General features: G+C 39.9%; 1 protein-coding gene across 1 annotated transcript in view; it reads left to right on the forward strand.

Annotated features, from left to right (window-relative positions):
* GADL1 (glutamate decarboxylase like 1) overlaps positions 1–21,272 on the forward strand; it is a gene marked incomplete at both ends in the record, with an annotated part of 131,926 nt that overhangs the window by 72,892 nt on the left and 37,762 nt on the right. Inside the window, 5 exons of the mRNA XM_081996483.1 lie at positions 4,906–4,970; positions 5,225–5,306; positions 13,338–13,537; positions 17,950–18,001; positions 21,068–21,157. Of these exons, the coding sequence (XP_081852609.1) occupies positions 4,906–4,970; positions 5,225–5,306; positions 13,338–13,537; positions 17,950–18,001; positions 21,068–21,157 (489 nt within the window). The remainder of the gene's footprint in view (positions 1–4,905; positions 4,971–5,224; positions 5,307–13,337; positions 13,538–17,949; positions 18,002–21,067; positions 21,158–21,272) is intronic.

Below are 21,272 nucleotides of genomic sequence, written 5' to 3' on the forward strand. Positions count from 1 at the left end.
CCATATTCTGAACTATACTTGCTTTGGCAGTTGAAGGTATTTTGTAAAGAATTAACTTTCATCTTCCAACTTTGCCTCATGTTAAGCTGAGGTAAAAATGTCAGTGAATATCTTAAAGTTAATTTTCTGTATGAACAGTGACTGTAGTTGTCAGATGTTAATTGATTCCCAGTAGAAAGATAAATGTACAGTAATAAATTGGGTATATGGTCTGGAAGACCAATTGTTCTGTTAAGACGTGATTCATGTTATGAACCTCTCAAGGGTTCTCGGGAGTTCTATCAGTATTTTTTTTCCATCTTTCGTTTCACCCTCTATGAAGAGTTGAGTGGATGGCTGTTTCTTATTTTTTGTTTAAAGTTTCTAGCTGTATTTATATGAGAACAGGGTATGGGGAAGAGACTGAAAGCTTTCGACGTAAGTGACACCAGGCATGTGTATACAAATGTGCTATGGTAAAATGAGCAGACAGTAATACAAAATGTGGCATTTTTTTCACTCACAGCACCATTAGAAATAGGCTTACTGGAATGATATGTGAAGAGTTGGATTTTTTTTTTCTTAAGCAAGCCTACCTCCTTCTAGCCTTATAGGCAAGAATATAATGTTTTTGGAAAGCTTTGAGGATCTACATTCCTCTGAAAGGCCTGGCTTCTTGTTGAATGATTTACAGGTTATGCAGTCTGAGTTATAGCAAGTGAGTACTGCTGTTTGGGCCTGCTGTAACTCTGGAGGAAAAAAGATGGAGTACAATTACAACAAAGATAAAAAAATAGGGAAAGTTCTGTCTAATTTAGGACTTTTCGTGTATCATTGATGGGAATCGGGATTATCTACTGCAAATGGTCTCAAGAGCTGTTTATAAGAATATCTTATATGAATGTCAGTGGGGTTATTTTCAGACTTACACTGATGCATCTCATTTCAGAGTATTTTCTGATCCTGAAAATGGATATGTTTGCCTTAGGGAGACTCTTTTCATTAAATAGGAAATGATAAAGCTCGTGATCCTTAGGAAGGGCAAAAGGGAGAATGTCAACATAAAATCAGTGGGCTTCAGGAAGATAAATTTCAGTAAAGTCAGAAATTGTAGATAAGGTCTCACATGGAGGCAAACCTAAAGAGGAAAAGGAAGTTAAGGTAGAAGTTGTTTTAAGAAGATGACACCAATAAACCCAAACTGTCTCAGCACTGAAGCCAGCCTAAGTGCAGAGACTGTAATCGGGCTTATTTTGTGCACGATACAGTATTCAAACACACATTTGAGTTGCTTATTGCATTCTATTATACATCTGTGATGCCTTTCTTAATGACTTGTTTTGCATTATCAATATGCACTCAAGCTCCAGCACTTATTGTACGTCATGTATTGTGTTCATGTAGCTTTAAATACTATGTATGAGTGTTTCTTCTCTGATGGTCCTTTGACTTTTTTTTTCCTGTGGCTAGACCAGTACAGAAAATCAGGTTTGACCTGTTAGCCTGGGCTTACCTAGTTAGTTTAATCACACTGCGAACAGCATGATTCCTATCGTTCAGCTGTAAGCAGTTTGTTGCATATGAAACACAGTAATTTTCTCATACCTAGTTAGCAATTACATTGCATGGGACACATTTGATAACATTAATCTTCATGTTTTGAGCTACCCTGCATTGCTGTCAGCTGGATTTGTCATATATAAAATGTGTCAATCTAGTTAGATAAATCTATCTTCCTTCTTTATTCTCATGGATGGAGGAGAAGCAGCTAACTTTATTGTGTCATGGCAATATCACAGCAGAAAGCAGAGAAACATTGGCAAGCTGCAGCTGTGGTAGTGAGTGAAAACCTGGCTGAAAATCATACTCAGAGCAGTTCTGAACCAGTGGTTCACTGCTGAAAGGGCAGAAAAGTTTGAGTAGGATTCCACAAAGATCCATCCTTGATTAGAAGTTATCTTCATTAATAACTTGGATGAAAATAAATACACTGACTAAATTTTGAATACACTGACTAAATTTGAAGATGATATAAAACTGTAAGAGGCAGTGGAAGGGCAGGATTAGAAATCAGAGATCTTGACGGTTTGGAGAAAAAAAAAGTGGAAAAACTAGGCTACAGTTCAATAAAGATAGTGCTCTAGTTTAAGCTGTAATAATCATCTGCATAAACACAGGCTGGGGATTGTTGGCTAAACAGCTGATCTACTGAAAAAGATCTGAGGTTTGCAGTACATCACAAATCAGTGGTCATAAGCATTTTCAAATAGGTTTAAATGTCTTTCAGAATTGAATAAAGAAGATAAAATAGTTCTCTCTGGTGCTCCATCTGCTTTATCTAGATGGTGTCCGAATAAAAAGCTGCATTTCAAGATGGTTAAGTACCTACAGGAGAAAGATTAGAAATGAATAAAGCAGTGAGGATAAACAGAACCATGTCTAGAAATTATGACCAATGAGGAAAGATTGAAAGCACTGATGTTATTTAAAGTAGAAAAGACCGAGAAAATACATAATAGTCTACAGATGCTTTAGAAGCTGCTGCGAAGAAAAAAGGAATAATCTGTTCCCCTGACACTGCAGGTATGACAAGAGGTAATGTTGTTTAGGACTGAATTCTAAATCTCTAGGGTTGTTACTATTAAACACAAATTAAGTGGTTAAATTGTGCAGCCTCCATCATTAGAGATCTTCAAAACCTGACAAAGGCAATGATTCTCAGTCTTCTCAGGTGCCTTCTCATTCATTTTTGCCTATTGCCAGCCTTGGATCCCTAAGCACCTGGTCTTTGAACTGGGTGAAGAAGCATGGAGCACAAATTCATCTTGTAGTACTGTGGCTCAAAGAGGGACAAAGATGCCTGAACCTCCAGTACTATCATCCCTCTCTTCCAGATCTCCAGCAGTAGTTTTTAGAACAAAAGCAGAAAGTAGTGCCAATAGTGCTGTGGAGACAGCAATTGCTGATGTCACTCTGCACCTTACTTTTCACTTTGAATCACAGGCAAGGTGTGTTCATAGATTAGTAATCTCCAGAAAAGACAAGCGTTGGACAGAAATGAGATGTATATGTCTTATCCTGCCTTTGGGGGTTGCACACTGGTGAGATGACCTCTTGAGGGCCTTTCTAGTCCTGTTTTTCAGAGAGAGTGTGAAAATGTGAAAATGTCAACTTTTTCAAATACAGATACGTTTTGGATGCAAATTTTGTGAAGATTTGTTATATTTCAATGTGTTTCTTATGAATTATGAAAATCAGGGAATAATTTAGTGACTGATTGACTTTATTGAATCATAGAATGAGAAGAGTAAAATTTGTCTATGAATAGGAAGTTCAGTTTGATCGTCTTCCCATAACATGGCAAGTTAGGGCTAGCTGGAGAAACCCAGTTTCAAGTCAAGGTTCTGCCACTGGGTTGCTGTGAAGTTTGAGGCAAATGATTTCCTACCTTAGGTCCCACCTGTAGACTGAGCAGCAGCCGCTTCCTCAGCAAGGATGTTGTGAGCAAGACAACATAAAATATGATGTGGTGCATTAATGTACTGCATTAATGAGAACATGTGTTAAGACAAGTTATTAACCTGTTGTTTCCCTTGTGAGCCTTTATCATTCCTGTCTCCCAGAGATAGCAGATCTTATTCCTAATGTATGGCCTATGAAGCAAATACTATGAAGCTAAATTCATAGATCAGCTATCACATGTGTTTCTTTCAAGGAAAAAAAAGAACAAAAGCCAAGCAAGCATGTGTTCTCCATGCTTAGGTCAGGAATCTTCACATCAGTGATTTTTTTTTTTTTTTTACTTCATCAGTCCAAAATGTATGGATCTTTTTTAAAAATAGGCTGAATGTAGAAGTTTTGTGGACTGATGCCTCCTGTATGTCTCTGAGAAGCCTTGCTTATTTCACAGGGAATTTGCTTCAGTGGATTCTGCCTGCATGAACATTGAAAATCCTTTTTTTAATATTTAATAATAATTTCTCAAATGTGCTGCATGTCTGCTGTTGGTTGCATGTTCTCCCCACCGCTGTGGAGAAATATTGTTTGAGAACTGAAGATTCATGGCACCTGGTGGGTGAAATGTGATCCTTGCAGAATTCATGGATGAGAATCACCTTCCCTGACTCCAGTTGCCTAGAAATTAAACTTGTGTAAATATAAAAGCTTGTTGTCTGGGTTCCTTCTGTAATCCATGCAGAGAGAGATCTGCAAAAGGTGTCAAAGGTATCTAGACAGGTATGTAGAATAGATAAAATCACACTTGATAAGGAGTTTCATGGAGAGCTCCTCACTTCGGAGGAGACCTAAATGACTCTTAGACCACACACCTAGTTCTTAGATGATCTGAGGGAGATGGGGTGAGTCTTACTCCATTTTAACATCAGTTGGATTGCTGGTAACAGAAATGCTGCTATTGCCTATTCAGTGACTTTGCTTTTCATATCCAAACTCTGTGGAAAATCTGAGCCTGGATTTTGCAATTGGCAGAGATTATAATTCATCTCCGCCGTTTCCCTTGTGAATGTCTCAAAGTAAACAGCTAGCAGGAAGAAGATATGCTGAATGGGGCTTTCTGCCCTCACTGCTTAGGTTTAGGCTCGGGGAAAGGAAGCACCTCTGATTCAGTATCAGGAATGGGTCTGCTATGCAAGGACACTTCAGTTTGTGCCCTTGCTTACACAGAAGGGACAGCGTAGTTTGTCGCTGACATAGTGGCACAAACCATCAGCTTCTCTATTTTAGGCGTAGCCCCAGGTTGCCATCTTTATTTCAGCAGATGATACTAATGGCAAAATTTAGCCTGCTGACTGTGTAGTAAACTAAACTTTAAATGGGATAGAATGTCTTCAGAAATTATTAGTTGAAGCCTTAGGAAAATAATTTTATAAAAATAATATTGTCTTGGCTCTGTAAATGTTCCAACAGGCTTCTTGGGGTGGCTCGGCTTTGGTATCGAGGAAGCATTGCAGACTTCTTCATGGCATCCACAGGTAAGTCAGTTTAGTTCATGGGCACACTTACCAGGGACTAAGATGGAAGTTGTGTGGCCTACTGGCCTCCATGAGAGCTTCATTTTCCAAAATACTATTAATTGGAGAGAATTCTAAACATATGGGTGTTTGTGGGAAGAAAATGGGAAATCTGGTTTGACTGCTTGAATTGTGTTTGGCCATTTTTGATTCTCTAGTACCCATGACTACAGGTACAATTTCCACTTCCCTTTCTCCTTTTATAAATTTTGCAGGGCGGATTCTGTTGCCTGGAATCCTCATAAAATGCTGTTGGCAGGAATCCAGTGCTGTGCTCTTCTGGTGAAAGACAACTCTGTAAGTCCTCCTGTCCTTTTTTTTCTTTTTTTTTTAATGCAGTAGACTGTCATTGTTGTAATATGGAAACGGAAATAATTAGAAACCAACTTGCAAGTCAGTTTTACTACATTGCGGTGCAAAGGCTGAATGATATTAGTTTGAATTTCACCACGAAATTGATAAGAGAGCAGGGTCACACTGATCCAAGTCACTGTACTCAAGTGGTCGAACTTTGCAGCTGGTGCCCTTGCTAGTTAACTTCTGTACATGATTTGCATTCAGAATTGAGTATTTTGTCACCTGGCTCTGCAGCATGTAAATACCGAGCTCATCGAAGTCCTCAGAATAGCTGTCATCCATTGCGACTGCAGCAGTACTGTGTCTCTGTTCATAGGCAGAGCTTCTCTTTGTATCTCCTTACGTGGGTGCACCAGAGTGAGAAGGGAGAGAGATAGGAGTCAGAGCACGTGCAGGTAAAGGTGCTGAGCCTTCTTTCCTCTACTAGTTCTTCCTCATCAACAGGGTGATTTAGGCTTTCCAAAAGCCATGACTAATTAAAAGGTCTAGCAAGCAAACAACAGAGCTCTGATCTCAAGTGGCATGAAAGTGAGATGAGTCTGCAATGGGGTAAAAGTCCATGCTTATATCTTTGTGGAATTCTGTCTTAAAAAAGAAACCCATCAGAGGTCAATTATTTCAAGCCCTATTTCACACTCAGCCCTGCTAAAACTTATGCCCATTGTCCACCATCAGGGGTGAGTTTTAGCTTGTAGGTTATGAATGACTGAACATCATGAAGATATGGAGCCCCTGAGGTTTGCATCGCTGTTTTGTGGCCATGGTTTGTAAATGACTTTTATAAATATCTGTCAAAACAGGTGGTAGTTTCTATGCAGTTGCTAGTGGTTAGCTGTCCATGTAATTGGTTACTAACTCCTGGTAGTAACTGATGAGGACCAAAGAGCATAGATGCTAATCAGTGCTCTCTTGGAGCTGATTGCTCCAAGTCAGGGGTGAGACATGGCAGAACAGCATGGAGAAGTGTGCCGCCTCACTTCCTTAGACTAGAGTCTGTGGGATTAAAGAGGATTAGACTCCAGGACTACCTGTTCATCACTTTATCTTTATTCCAGGATGAAAAACAAGCAGAATGAAGTTATTGACTAAGATTACTGTGGTGACTTAATTGCAGTCTTGGGAAGAATTCAGTGCTATATTTTAACTAATTAGGCCCAGTACATCGATATAGCCCCAGGTAATAATTAGACTACTTGGGCTGCATAGTGGAAATTTCTCAGGAAGAGAGAGGAAAGAAACAGAGAGGAATGAAATATTCTAGCTGCCCTGGCATTTAGAGTCTCATTACAAACACTGTTCCAACTTCAGGGCTCTGGCAGCCTTTCTGTATTCTCCTTCCATGGAGTGTAACATCTGATAGAGCAATCCTATTCCACTTCTAAATCACAGCTAGGCAATGTTGTGCTGGACATACGTGTAAAGCTGAATCCTAGGCAGTTGAGGTGTGAAAACACAAGTATTAGTGATCATACAATCAGATGCTGTTGTAAAGCAAGACATGTTCTGGAAGGTAGAAGACCTCTGCATGGTCTTCTGCATGGACAAGAGGGTGTTTTACTGTGTGTTTAATTCCTGGCAAATTGTCACTTAGATGTTTTGTGTATGTGCCAGTGTGGTCTTAATATGCAAACAGAAGCACATTCAAATTTCAGTACTGTATAACAGCCTTCTTAAAGTGTTGGAATATAAAAATTTAAGACAGAAAGATCAAATGATCATTAAGACAGTTTGGCAGAAAGGCCTTGCTTCTTTGATACACTCCATACCAGATCTGGAGCAGGCAGCTGGACCCAGTTTCCCCTTTAAAAAGCTATTTTCACACTAGTAAGAGTATGGAAGAGTATGTGTATCAGTTTCTCACTTTGGAGTTTGTTCCACTGCTCCTAAACTACATAAATACCTATGGCTGCAGGTGAAGCACACATTTATATGTGAACATAATTTCTTCACACTATAGTTAGGATGCTTCAGTGGAAGCTGGGTGCTAAGGTGGGAGCTGGAAGAGTAGCACACATTGCTCTGCTAGTGAATATTCAGGTGGTGAATTCTGCAAGAAATCAGAGCGGCAAAATGTTAAGCATAGATGTTAAGCCCCATTTATGAATTAAGCCCTAGCTCCCTTTGAAGGTCTGATTAAGGAAGTTTTGTTAGCCCATCTTCCTGTTTGCTTTGAAGTCCATTTGGAAACTGGGGGCTACTTTCAGGATTAGGGTTAGGCAATTATAAGTGTGATAATAATAAATAAATTATAATTTAATTATATAATAATTAAAAAGAAAAATTATAAGGTAATAATAATTCCCTTCAGTTTTTCTTTCTCTCTTTTTTTAAGGCATAGAACTTTTAACAAGCCCAAGCTTTGTGTTTTACCCTATGTATGAAATGATAATCTTTAGAAAGAATCATCAAGTTTCTGAGGTAGTGGTAACACCCTGATTTCCCATTAGCAAAAGTCATAGTTAATAGGCTTAAGACATTGCAGCTAGATTATTAGAATGAAACGTTGTGTTTAAATATTTTCCTATACAGATTGGGAGGGTGGGGGAACTGCAGTAAAATGCTGATAAAAGAGTATCTTCCAGCCTTATTGAAACAAAATTGGAACGATTTCCAAGGAAGGTAGAGATAGAAAAGATAAATACATGTTTTACTTTATTAGAAAGAAGAAGCTTTTTCACCAAAGGGAGACATTGGTTAATAGCCTGTAAAAGCTCAGATCAATGACAGTAGTTCTTCAGTGCTTAAAGCACCCAAGAAGTGCACAGCTATCCCTTTTCACTGCCATATCCTGAGTAACTTTCATCACTTTTTTAGTGAGATAGACACACTCAGAAAATGCTTATATTACTGTGGTGTGAATTGCAGTGACTGTTTAAACACAAAGCTAGATGGACCGATATGCTCAAAATATTAATGAGTCAACTTTTTTATTGTATGTTCTTAAAGTGCTATGATTCAGTCTTGGGTTGTACATACTCCTTTAAGACCACAGAGCTACTCCAATTTGTCCTTGTTATAATCCTTCTAGACGTGGATATTATCACCATATAAATAGAGAACTAATGTTTATCACCAATGCCAAAGTTCTGTGACTCATTATAGCGTAGCACTAGGTTAGGTGGTTAGCAATCAATTCTAGGTAATGAGCAGAATTTTCACTTATTAGTTAAAAATAAAGTCTCAAAGAATGTAGCTAATGAAGTCCCAGTTTAGCACAGAATGTAACTGATTGAGGTGATCATGGTACCCATCTACAGTATAATCTCTTCCTCGTCATTAGCGGCATCAAAACATATCTACTTCCCTGATTTCTTTCTGTGGCAGCTGCAGGAAACATTTTATTCCCATTACTTTCTGCTTGGGGTTAGTACAACTGAGAGCTTGTTCTCACCTTTTGAAGTGAATTGCAGGGGTGGCCTTTTGCACTGCACTGCTTTTTGAGAATTTTCAGGTATGCCATTCAAAAGGTTGTTGCTTCAGATGAGGCAAAAGAGGAAGATGTTTGTCTTGGGGGAAAAAGATGTTTTGTTAATGAAATTGAAATGCACTTTTAATTAGCAATGGAAATGGAAAGAGAAGGCTTGCTGTAGGTAAGTCTGTTCAATGAGAAAAATACTTTGAATTATGAAACTGGAGCTCTTATATATTGATTTCAGTATCAGTATTTATTCATTTATTTGCCATTGATTAGAACACACAGCAACTATCCATAGACTTCATCAAAAACGAAGGTAATTTGAAACTTCATAGTGGACTGGAGCCTCCATGAAAATAGTATTTTCATCTTCTAAACTTTAGCAGCCTTGGTATAAGGCTACCATTAGTCTCTGTACAAAGGATAGCAAGATAAAAGATGCTGAAGAAAGAATCTCAAACTTGTAAAATGGGGCAATTCTAACGAAATTTTTGAAATTCTTCTGAACAGATGGAGCAGCTCAGTTGCTGTGTGGAAAACTGTTCAGGTTTTCTTGGGACCGAGAACGTTGTTAAAAAGCATACTTTTTTCCCTTTTTTTTTTGTTCTACTTTTCCATCCTTTGACTAGGAAAAAAGTGAGGTTTTATGTCTTCAGCATTACTTTTGAGATAGCAGTGATTAAGAAGTAACTCTTTCTTGAGCATAAAATCTATCTTGAATTTTTTTCCTCTTCTGTTGTCATGTCTGCCCCCCGCCCCCAACTCTGTTCTGCAACGTTCCCTTTCTCTTCCCTTCTCTTTCTCCTCCAACTTGCATCTTGCATTGATCTGGCATATTTCTTTCTCATAAAGCATGATTTTTGTTTCTTCTCCTGTCTGCTCTAGTGACGTGCTGAAGGATGTCACTGTATTTTCCTCTGGAGATTGGCAGTAGGCAGAATCTTCAGCAGGATTTCTTGAGCGTATTACGTTATTAGTAAGATGATCCTTTTCCACATGCTTATCAAGCCAGCACATCTTGTCAGCTTTGGATGCACCAGGAGAGTAGGGCAGTACCTGGTTGTGTGTGTGGTTTTGTTTTTTTTTTTTTTAAATGAAATATCTTCCTAGAAATTTGAGTTCACTATTTGTTCTTGTTGGGTTTTCACTCTAGAGCATTTGTTTTTAAACTCTGAAGCTCTGCAGCTGTGCTGTGGTCTTAAGTGAACTTCACAGTCTTTCTGTAATATTACCAATATTACTGAGTTTAGGTTTCTTGTGACAAACAAAAGTTGTTATTTTTCAGATGACAGGCATGAGGGGAACTAATACCCTGTGATGTCCTCTTTTGTGCAGCTGTATTACATTCTGATAAGCCAGAAGATAGTCCCACATTGATCAACCTTGCTATACGTTCACTGCAGAAACACCATGCAAAATTTTAAAGGCAGTAAGAGACAAAGCAATTAACTTAAATTTCTGGATGTTGCTGCCTTTTTTATTTTTTTGTTTTTGAATACCGTGTCTAGTCTATTTCCCCTGAAAATCAAGGTATGGAGATGTCAGTGAATAGGGCACAATGGCTTGACAAACAGATTCCTGTTCCTGTTGTGCAGCTGCTAGCCAGAGACACAAAGCTCTAGAAAAACTGTGAAGGATGGATGCTTCCATGCTTGACGTTTCTTTGGTTTCTAATGTCATCTTCTCGCCTTTCTTTTTCTGAGAAAGTTGGAAAGTGGGTGTGAGAATCTCAGATACCACAAAACAAATTGCGCCCAGCATTGGCTTTCCAGCTATGGCTACTGTGTGCTGCAGCAGCACATTATCACTCTGCAGAGGGAGAGCAGTCGCTGCCTCTTTTTTTTGTTCCCCCCAAGATGTCACACAAACTGTCTTTTCACAAGGCTGAATGTGCTGGTCCTGTGGCTAGAGAGTTCAAACTGAAGTTTCTGTCCTTTTTGCAAACCACCAATGTTACAGTGGGGTTGTCAAACTCCTATAGAAGTTGTGGAGAAACCTTTGGTGGTGTTCTCTTTTTGTGCTCTACAAATAGGTGCACAGGTTGGGGTTTTTTTGTTTTATTTTTAGTATTGGATGGAATTGAAAAGGCTAGGAGAGAGGGAGGCTTATTCTATGTATGCCAGTGGATTCTTTCTCCTTCGGATTTTTTTGTCATGACCTTTTTCCCCCTCTATTTTATTGTCAGTTCCGAAGTTATCAGTAGTGTACTGTAATGTAGATCAAGAATTGTACCACTGTTACAGGAATATGACACTTTGATTAAGACTGATGCCAGGCACTGTCTGCCACTTTAAAATCAGACTTGTAGCAGATGCAGAGAAATGGTTGAAATGTTAAGTGTGTTTTCAGGTGGTTTGTCTTAGGGTGATTTCGAGGATTCCCAAGAAGGGTAGACACGTATACACAGACTACAAGGGGAAAAGCAATACGCGTTTATTACCTACAAGCATGCGTTACACTAAGGGTATCTTGCAAAGCAATTGTTTTACCGACCCGAGGACTGTGAGGAAGATGGCCCATCTGTACATTCTCGTGTCATCCTGCGCCGCGCGCTCAGCCCAGCAGTCGGTAGGTGCCCACGGAGGCAACGGTGGCCTCGCCGTACACCGATCCCCTGCTCTTCAGGAAATCCCGGTATTATACATTTGCAGAGGAGCGGGTTTCGACACACGTGACCAGCGAGTGCCGAAACACGCCTCTGTTGCTGTCCCTCAGCATAGGGAGCCTATGGCGTATGCGCCCGCTGGCCAGGCGCGCTGCACGCACCATAGCCATCCCGTCTATTGGTTCATAGGCTCTGTACACATGGCATATTGTCAATCATGCTTAAGCCAATAGCAAGGTGTTGTGAGGATTCCTACGTCCACGTCCTCCCCTAGTATTGCTCAACTTTCTTATCTCTGTGGGAAACCATCTGGTTTCTCTCACCCGGCCTGTTACCTACTTCTCACCCAGCTATCTGTTTTTCTCACTGTGCTAATTGCGGTGTTCTCACGGGCCGAAAGTCCATCTTTTAACCCCTCTGCTGCAGTTTTCTCACTGTCTACTTCTCACTCAGTGTCCAACTACGGACCAAAATTCCATCTTTTAACCCCTCCGTACACATGCCACCACGTGGTCCATGGTTGGAACACAGTAATATTTTACTATTCTTCTCACGGGCCAAAAGTCCACCTTTTTAACCCCTCTGCTGTGGTTTTCTTGGCTATCTACTTCATACCCAGGGTCCAACTACAGACCAAAATCCCATCTTTTAACCCCTCCATATACATGGTTAAAATTGAAGAGTGATGTTGAATTAGAAAATTAATTGTGCTCTTCAAGATACTGTTTAGCAAGTTTTGCTACTTCTGTTTCTTGGTCTGTTCTGCATGGAAGACTGCTGGTTCAACTGTCACTTAAATACACATTTGATCTGAATCAGATGCTGTAGCCATATTTTTAACCTCACTTGAATTTCTATTCTTGTATTATCTTATGGATTGTTTTGGTTTTGGTTTTTTACCCATTTTTAATATCACTGACAAATCTACAACTCTTTCTGTCGCCTGGAATCCTTGTAGAACCATCCTCATCTCTGCTTTTCTAACTTGCTTTCTCTCAGCCCTTCTCTCTACTTCATAGCATTACAGAGTACACGTTGATATTTCATTCGTCAGCCAATGGCCAGTCCTATCGCTCTTCTCCTCCCCTGCACCTTTAAACCTGTAACAGCTTCTCTGCTTTCTGTTTCCCAGCTTTGCTCTTTGCTGGAACATGCCACTGTACTCATTTATTTTTGTCTGTTTTCTGCTACTTGTGTCTGCCCGGGCAGCCTCTCAGAAATTGGAGATTTTGCTGAATAAAAATAATTTCATTAACAAGCCATAATTAGGGTACGCTAAAGTATCTTTTCTGAGGCTTATTTTCAAATGTTAAAGTTGCCAGAACTGTGAAATTAAAAAATTGGGGTTGTACTAATCTCCAGTTGGTGTTTCCACTCAGTCAGCCTATGCGAAATCCTCAGAGACTGTTTTTTCTGGTATGGGCTAAACATTTATTTTGCGGGGCTAAAATCTTCCCTACTTTCAATTAACTGTGCTATATGTAAAGGTCTTTGTCAGATGAAAGAAAGAATAGATTGAGCCACTTATGAACGTGTAGGAAGGTCCTCAGGGGCCGTTCTTCCAATCTATAGACTGGAACAGTGGACATAGGCTTCTGCTTTTTCTCCCTCTTTCCCACCCACGTATGTCTTTGGGCAACTGTTCCTGTGGTACCCACTTCCACGGTTGCTTGAGATGTGAGTCAGAGTTCCTCTTCAGTCGCAACTTGTCAGTGACACTATGAAGAAAATAATCAAAAAAAGTTTCCTTGTTGTCAGTGCTGACTTCACTGGGTTCACATTCATCCAGGGTTCTTAAACCACGCCACAAGCTTTGGATAGTTTCCAGTACATCCAGTGCTGTTTTACTAAGCGGTTGGTACAGACAGGAAAAAAAAGGCTTTGGCTTGTGAAAATAAAAAGGTTTGAAAATGCTTATCAGCAATCTAAGTCTCTATTGTGTTTCTAATAGGGCCTCCTGAAGAAGTGTTACTCCGCCAAGGCCGCGTACCTGTTCCAGCAGGACAAGTTCTACGATGTCAGCTATGACACTGGTGACAAGTCCATTCAGTGCAGCAGGCGTCCAGATGCCTTCAAATTCTGGCTGATGTGGAAAGCACTGGGAACTACGGGCCTCGAGGAGAGAGTAAACAGGGCACTGGCTTTGGCTAGGTACTGCTTCACAATTTTGAATATGTCTAGTCTGTTTAATTGGCTGAGATGATGACATTGCTGATACTTCTTACCCTGGAACAGACCACATCGTTACTTTTTTCCCTCCCTTTTTGTTTCTGTATAATAGAAGGAGCTAATAGCAATAGCAATAATAATAGTGTTACTACATTTGCTACAATACTTAATAGTAATTGCTACTTTTAGCAATAAGCATAGGTGTTGGTAAACACAGAAGTCCAAATTAGACTATCAATCTACATTGTTTAACGTTTATGTTATCTGAACCAGAGATAGGACAGGTTTACCAGTATATCACCTTCTAACTCGCAGCTCTGTGTTCTGGTGTTAATGTAAAGGCAGCCCGATGTGCCAGGATCTGAGCTGTGCCTAGCAAGGAGCCAATTAGCTGTTATTCTGCTCACTTCATTCCTCATGACTTGAGGAAACACAAAGCTGATGATGTGGGGAAATTCGTATGAGGACACTATTAATGTTAGGATGTAGTAGAGGTATATGAAGGCATATTGTTCTGAGATACTGCTTGTTTTTTCTCTACAAGTTTTCTGAAGTTCTTAATGCTTATAGTATGTTCGGTTAAGGACTGAAGCACCTTTTTCTTGCAATCTTCTCCCCTCCCCATTCAATTTTACTAAGTTTTTGGTCTGGCAGAACTGAGTTTCACAAGTGAATTCTGCAAAATTCTTGCTAGAAGGTGTTTCTAAAGTGATGGTGATGTCTCAGTTTCTGGGAGGAAATTACCATACACCGATTGTTTTGTCTTCTGATAGAAGAAATAATATTGAAATAAGATAATGGCCCATTAAAAACAATTCACTTGAAGTATCGTATTTGTTCAGAATTTATGCAAGATAAACCACAATGAAATCTTCACCCGTTCCTGGGCTAGCTGCAGACTACCATAAGTCAAATCATTAAGATTGAAAAATATTCATCTATATCATATTGCAATTTTATTTTTTATATGAACTAACAAGTTGAAAAGAATTGAATGTTTACGCCAGTAAAAATTAAAGCAATAGTCTCACTTTAACGAAGTCACTTAAAGAAAAGGTAAAAATATCCATGACCTAAACCCAGAGTGGATTAGAAAGAAATAGCAAGAAAGCAGCAAAACCAGAAAAGCCCAAATGAGCTGTGGCTTTTTTCTTTATTTTATTTCTTTAAAGCCACACGTTGTTTGGCAGGTTAAGTGTTCCTTAATATCTTCTGGTTAAATTGCACCTTGTTTTTGTTCCAGAGCGTTGTACTGTTCTGTGTCTGTACAGAGTAAGTAATTCATTCCACTATCAGTGGGAGAATTCAGCCTTATCAAGGTCACTAGCCAAGGTCGTTTGAGAGTGTAGTGATTAATGACATTTCTGGGATCGATACTTTCTTTGAACATGAGGATTCAGTTGATAATGCTTCGAAGGAGTGACTGAGTTGTCTCTTTTTCTTTTTTTCTTTAAGAAGAAATTTAATTCTTAGTCATTATCTGATTAAGTATATTCTTTGCAGTAGCTGCATTGCTATCTGGGGTTTGCATGGACATGGGCACTTTGCAGCTGAGACATCAGGTTTACTGGGCACTCTGCCAGGTTTCCCAACTACTCAACAGCTGTGCAGCCTTTCTCCTCATTCGTTACAGTAGGTTTTACTTTGATATTGCAAAGATAGTATTTCAGTGTTGCTGAACGGAGACCTGGATTAATTCTGGAACTAGTCCATTGACTATAGAAGTTGAGAGCAAGATTACTTTTTTTCCCCATGGCCAGGTAGAGCTGCAAACATTTTAGGGTAATTGCAGGCATGTACTTCTCTTGCATCAAGCTTTGCTTATTTGGCATTCCATTAAATTCTTCTTCTTCTGAAGATGAATCGTTTTCAGTGTATTAGATGTCTTAGCTATCCCAGGAACATTGTGATGCTACCTATTTGGAAAGGCTTATTTTGAAAATACCTGCAGTAGAACATCCTGCTGATCACTTCAGAAATTTTTTTGCTGGTTTTTTTCCCCCAGTTATTTTTGATGCAGGGGTGTTGCCTTATGAAGTACACTAAAAAGAAAATAGAATTAAACTGCTTTTAGAATAGAGCTATAACCACCTCTGTGTTTTATGCTTTGGCATCTTGGCAGTTTTTCTGCCTGATTCCTCTTCTGACACCCACTCTTAGCAGACATATGTCTACTTTCACTGCAGATTTCCAAGATCTCCACCCCTGTTTTCTGGAAGGCTTAATCATAGCAAATACCACTTCTCTGTGCACTCTAGTCTTCACTGAGACTCAAGCCCTTCTGATGTGCTGCAACCATGACACGATAATAAAAATCCACTGTCAACTGTGGAAAGATGCACGGAGTAAATTGCTCCACTGCCATCAAATGGTCCTGGCAAGATAAATCATGGGTGATGGATTTTCTAATGGCTGCTTTCTTAGGCTATTGGCAATGTAGTTAAGAACATGATTAACAGTGTTGTGAGCTTGACCAACATCAGATATCTCGTGTCAGATGGCAGTATAGAAAAAAGACACTTGTGACAAGAGAGCAGGTTATTAAGCATTGTAAAGTATCTCTAACAATTCAAGACCTCAAAAAAAGTGGGGAAAAAAAAAAGAAAAAAAAAAGAAAAAAGATGATCATGCATAGGTTTCTTTTTCATGATTTATTGAAAAAAAAGAAAATCGAAGGCCACTGTCTTCTGAATAGCCTGCTGATTTTGCTGAATCTTGGTTTTATGGCACAGACAAGTATCTTCTTATCAACAGGACAAAAACAATGAGCTTGGTTTACTAAGACAATTCCTCTGCAGAAACAGGTTCTCCCCAACATGCTCACAGGATATTTAGCCTCCTACTTACCTTTCAGCATGCCTCTCTTTCAACCTAAACAGTAGTGTGGTCATTAACAGCCAGGTAACAAATAAATGCACACAGTAGGATCTAAATGGTCATGGCAGAAAAAACCCAGAAACTGGTCCTGTTATAGTGAGAGGAAGCATCTCAACAGTGCACGCAAGTGCACAAGAGTGTGGTGCAACTCGTAGAGCTGTGTGTCGTGGGAACTGGCACCCCACCACAGCAATCATTTTGCAGGGATATGTCCTAAGAGGTAGAGTCACACGCACAATACTTGTTAATGATAAACAGCGTGACAACTCCCCGTGCTCTGTTTTGAAAAATGTGTACCATCTAGGGTATTGTTTACTGTCTCCCTAGCCAACCTGTTTCTGCATCATGTCTGCAAAACAGCAGGCCTTGCAGATACAACTGTGCTAGAGGTGTCCCTGTGGGGGCAGATTTCAAGTGTGTGGATAGTACCAAGGGGGGTTATTTTGACAATGTTTTTCTTCTCCAAGTAGTGGATGAAAGAATTGTGTCGTGACCAGTAATGCAGCTGCAGGCAGGAAGATGCCAAATTAATGCAGCGGAAGAACAGATTTTTACACTATCAGTAGTTTAAGTATCTCAGTTTTACTATCGTTAGCAAAATCTTCATGTAGAAGACTAAAATTCTGTTGAAATGGAAAAGCTGTGTGAATTTGAAGTGGTTTCTCTGGAGTTTTTTCCTTGGGAAGGCTTTGAGGGGAGGAATAAAGAGAGAAGTCACAGCTATGTCCTCTTCAGTTCAGAATTCCCGTGTGACATGTGCCGTGGCAAAGTTAAGGTCATGTTTGTTTTTTTTAAAAAAAAGCCTATAAATTTAAGCAGTTTGGATACAAATTTTGATTCAAACCCATTTTCCCATTGAAGGTTTCTCAGTTTTTCATACTGACAGGTGAAAGAGAAAAGAAATACTTTATTTCAATGCATTATTGGGAGGGGTGTCCAGGGATTATTGTGCACCTGCAGTGGCTCACTGAATGGAAATGTGCACTGTTGTGTACAGTGTGGAACAAGGACAGTACGGGGAAAATTGCTGGGCTTGAAGTATATGGAAACTTTTAAATTCTGGGCTAACATAAGAGGTCCTGGTGACAATAGTAGTGCAAGAGATGTCAGGGTGACATGAAATAACATATCAGCACTTGAGAAAAAGAGATGGAGGAATTAATTTGTAGAGAGCAACATCAACGGAAATTTGCATTGGCAAAGTTCACAGCCTGATGCAAATAGGATCAATCTGTGCCATGTGGCTCCACTAAAAATCTGTGCCTGAGGACAGAATTTGGCCACTCCTTAGTGCTCCTTGGCTGGCTGTAGCCTTCATTTGTTTCCAGTAACTGATAACTACTGCATTTTCACAACAGGTAGAAATGAGGTTTAACTCTGTGGTTTCTTTGGGGGTTGGGAAAGAAAAAGAAAAAAAAAAAGGGGAAAAAAGTGTATACATGTTCAAGACCTTTTTTGTTGTTGTCTGTATGTATTGTTTTGTTCTATGCGTTAAAACCCTGCATTTTTAATTACAGATATCTAGTGGAGGAAATTAAGAAAAGAGAGGGATTCAAGCTTCTTCTGGAGGTAAGTGAAAATGGAACTGAACTGTTGTTGCTCTTGGGTGGTGTGTGTCTATTGTTTGATTTTGTTCTCTTTAGCCAATTGCCAATTTGTATTTGAAGTATGTAATGTAGTAAGTTTATGTATTGGAGATACACAGATGTGACTGAACGCACATAACATGCTCTGTATTCCCTCTACCTATGCACATCACTCTACCTATTTTCCTAGCTTCTGGGCCTGTAGTGTCTCAGGGGGTATAGCTGGAGGACTCTTCTGTGAAAGTGAAGAGTCTGGCTGCAAAAAAGCAGCGCTTGCTAGGCTTACGGATAAGACTGTGCTGGATGGAATAATATTTTGATCCTGAAAATGGATTTTCATCATTAAAGTCCATGTTTTTTTCCTTAATTCTGTTTCTATACCTATCTTCCTAAAAACTGCCCAAAAGTTGTGTTTTTCACTCATCCTTGCTAAACCTGTCAGTTTATTACCTGTTGGTGATCTTGCCTGGGGGGAGAGTGAGTAAAGGGGGCAGAGCTAAAGCACTGTATTCTACCTATCCGCAGCTCTTTGGTCAATAAGGCTAATATCTGGGTATGTTGCAAAGCCCTGTCATTTTTAGAAAAACCTTCTGCATTGTTGGAAGGGTATGTGTGTGAAAGAGAGCTGGGTAGGTAGCATGGGCAGGAAGAGAGCACATGGAGGCCAGAGGGAAACGGAGTAAGTGCCACACATGGAGACCAACAAACTGTAACAATGCAGATTTGGTTTACACTTGCTGATGCCATGAGCATTCCAGGTTAGGCTAGAAGAAATATAAAATATAAAAAATATTTTATACTATTAATACAATATAAAGTTTTGCCTTTAACTTTGAAAACTGCTCATTTGAAAGTGCTAACTGGGAAACTTTACGTGGAGTGAAGAATTCTGGGCCAGCAGCACATGATGGAGTTACTAAAATGGCAAGTCTGTTAAAAGCTCTCCATTCTCTGTTATCGTAGAGCTTAGCAGAGAGCCCAGATCTACTGTAGGCGAGTGCAGAGGCTGCTGTTTAGTTCCTGCAGGAAAGGGACATCTGGATTAAAAATGGGATTGGAGGGAGTGGTATTGTATGGGCTACGAGAAGAAAGTGGAGCAAGGGTTAAGAAAGGGTTTTCAGGAGTGCAGTGGGACAAGCAGTGAGAATTCAAGGAAAGGCTGCTGAGAGGCAGCTAGGCTCAGTTATGCGAGTCCTTTCTGAAAGGGAGTTGGATTTCGGACAAGAAGCTCAGGAAGATGATCCTCTGATACGTGCAGTGAGGAAAGTCCTGTAACAAGAACCGCTCTATGGCCTGGAAATGCCACTCGAGTCATCTCGAACTCTTCTGTGGTATAAGCTTACCTGCTTGCGTAAGAGCTGTGACAAGATAACCAGAGAGTGAAGCGTGGCTGGGGGTAGTTAAGTTTTTCTAGGATGAATGGTATTTTCAGAGGGGGATGATGTATTTGAAGTGTGAAAGGAAACTGAGATAATCAAGAAGGCAATATAGGCAATGGCAATATGGTAATATATGCCATCTGTCTACTCCTGCCATCTGATTTTAAACAGTTTAAAATAAACCCTCTAACAGCAAGCCAGTGCTTCTGCTCATGAGGAAGTCGCTGCCTTTTCAGGGTCTGTGTTTATGTGTGTACGCAGTGCGTGCTCTTTGGGGAAAGAAATGGGACTTGGAGAGCTGAGCTTTATTTCATTCAGTGGCAGCAGGTGGCAGGTTTGCAGCTCTGTTCCTGCTGACAACGATATTCTTCTTGATGATTAAATTGTATTTAATGCATTCTTTGAAGCGGGGCGGAAAATGATATGAGCAGTTCCCAGTGCCCTTTCATGAAAGAACGTGTCTCAGCTGGGGGTCTCTCCTCGTTCAGGAGGCTGCCTGGGATTGTAATAGCTGCATTCACAGTGGGGTAAAGAGATGGTGTGACCCAGCTATCAAGCTCCCTTTTAATTTTTTTTTTTTCTTTCAACCCGTACTAATGAGGATGGTGTGTGGGAGGGAAGAGGGGTGTGTGAGTTTATAATCCATATTATAATCTAGACCCCAGTTAAATACTGTGCTGCAAATAATGTAGATCAAGATGGACTGAGTGGTTTTATGGGTGGTGTTGGATGGAATTAGAAGGGACATCTACTCCTCGTGCTATTGCTACCTCTACAGGTTAAAAATAAAAAAAAAATTGTTCCAAATTGGGAGAAAGTGTAGAGAGACCCTGGACTGGTCTTCTGGGAACATTTTCGCAATCATATATAAAACAGAAACCTCATAAGCACAAAATGCCTTATTTTATGGTGAACAGCCATTCTTGGTGGGAGTCTTGCACCTGACTCTCTGCTGAGTTTAAAGGCAAAATTTCTCTGGAAGGAAGCAGAGACGTGGAGTCTCAGTCTTTGCTCAAAAGGCCTTCTTAGATATTAGGTAAAATATATCCAGGATATGGCACATACCATGCAAGGGGTCCTGCGATTCTTAGAAAATGTGGAAATGGAGTCCAGCACTGTGTAGTGTGCTGTATGATACAGGATATAAAATGAGATTGGCATTGTTCATTAGAAAAATGACTCGGTGTACAAGTGCTAAATGGTGACAAAAATGGAGTTTGCGTGTTTTGTGTAAAATGCATCATAGGAAAATTCCATTAAAAAAAAAGCCACTAAAAAGAAAATGTGTTCTTCTCTTTAAAGTTGCTTCAATTTGCAATCTGTAAGTTACTTCTCAATGCCTCTCTTACACATTTTTCCTAACCAAAGTTTTTAGTGAGCAAAGCAGAGTTAAGTATGTATATAGGAAGATGAGGTGAAAAAGGAACCCAAGAGGTTTCCTTTTTCTGGTAGCAGGAAGAGAAGTGAATGATCATAAAAACTATTCCTAGTTTCAAAAAAGGGAAACAAAAGGTGAGTCGGAGAAGGAACTTTTAATGAAAAGGGTGTAAACTCAAAGGCTTCCCCACCTCCCCTCCCCCCCAATAGGGCAGAACTTTTTGAGGAGCTATGATATGTATTCCTGTACCATTTGTTACATTTCATAAAGACTCCCTTGTTCTCTTGTTTAGCCAGAGTATGCAAATGTGTGCTTTTGGTACATTCCACCAACCTTAAGAAAAATGGAGGACGGACCTGAATTTTGGCAGAAGCTACACCAGGCAAGTGTCACACGAAATGTGTTACCTGTAGTGCACTGATTTACCTGTGTGCCAGATAAGAATGTGGAATAGCCTCTGACTCTGCCAGCCATTAACCTATCGGTAGAATGTCGAT

This window comes from Phaethon aethereus (assembly GCF_964289735.1).
Source record: "Phaethon aethereus genome assembly, chromosome: 2".
Classification (NCBI taxonomy): Eukaryota; Metazoa; Chordata; class Aves; order Phaethontiformes; family Phaethontidae; genus Phaethon; species Phaethon aethereus.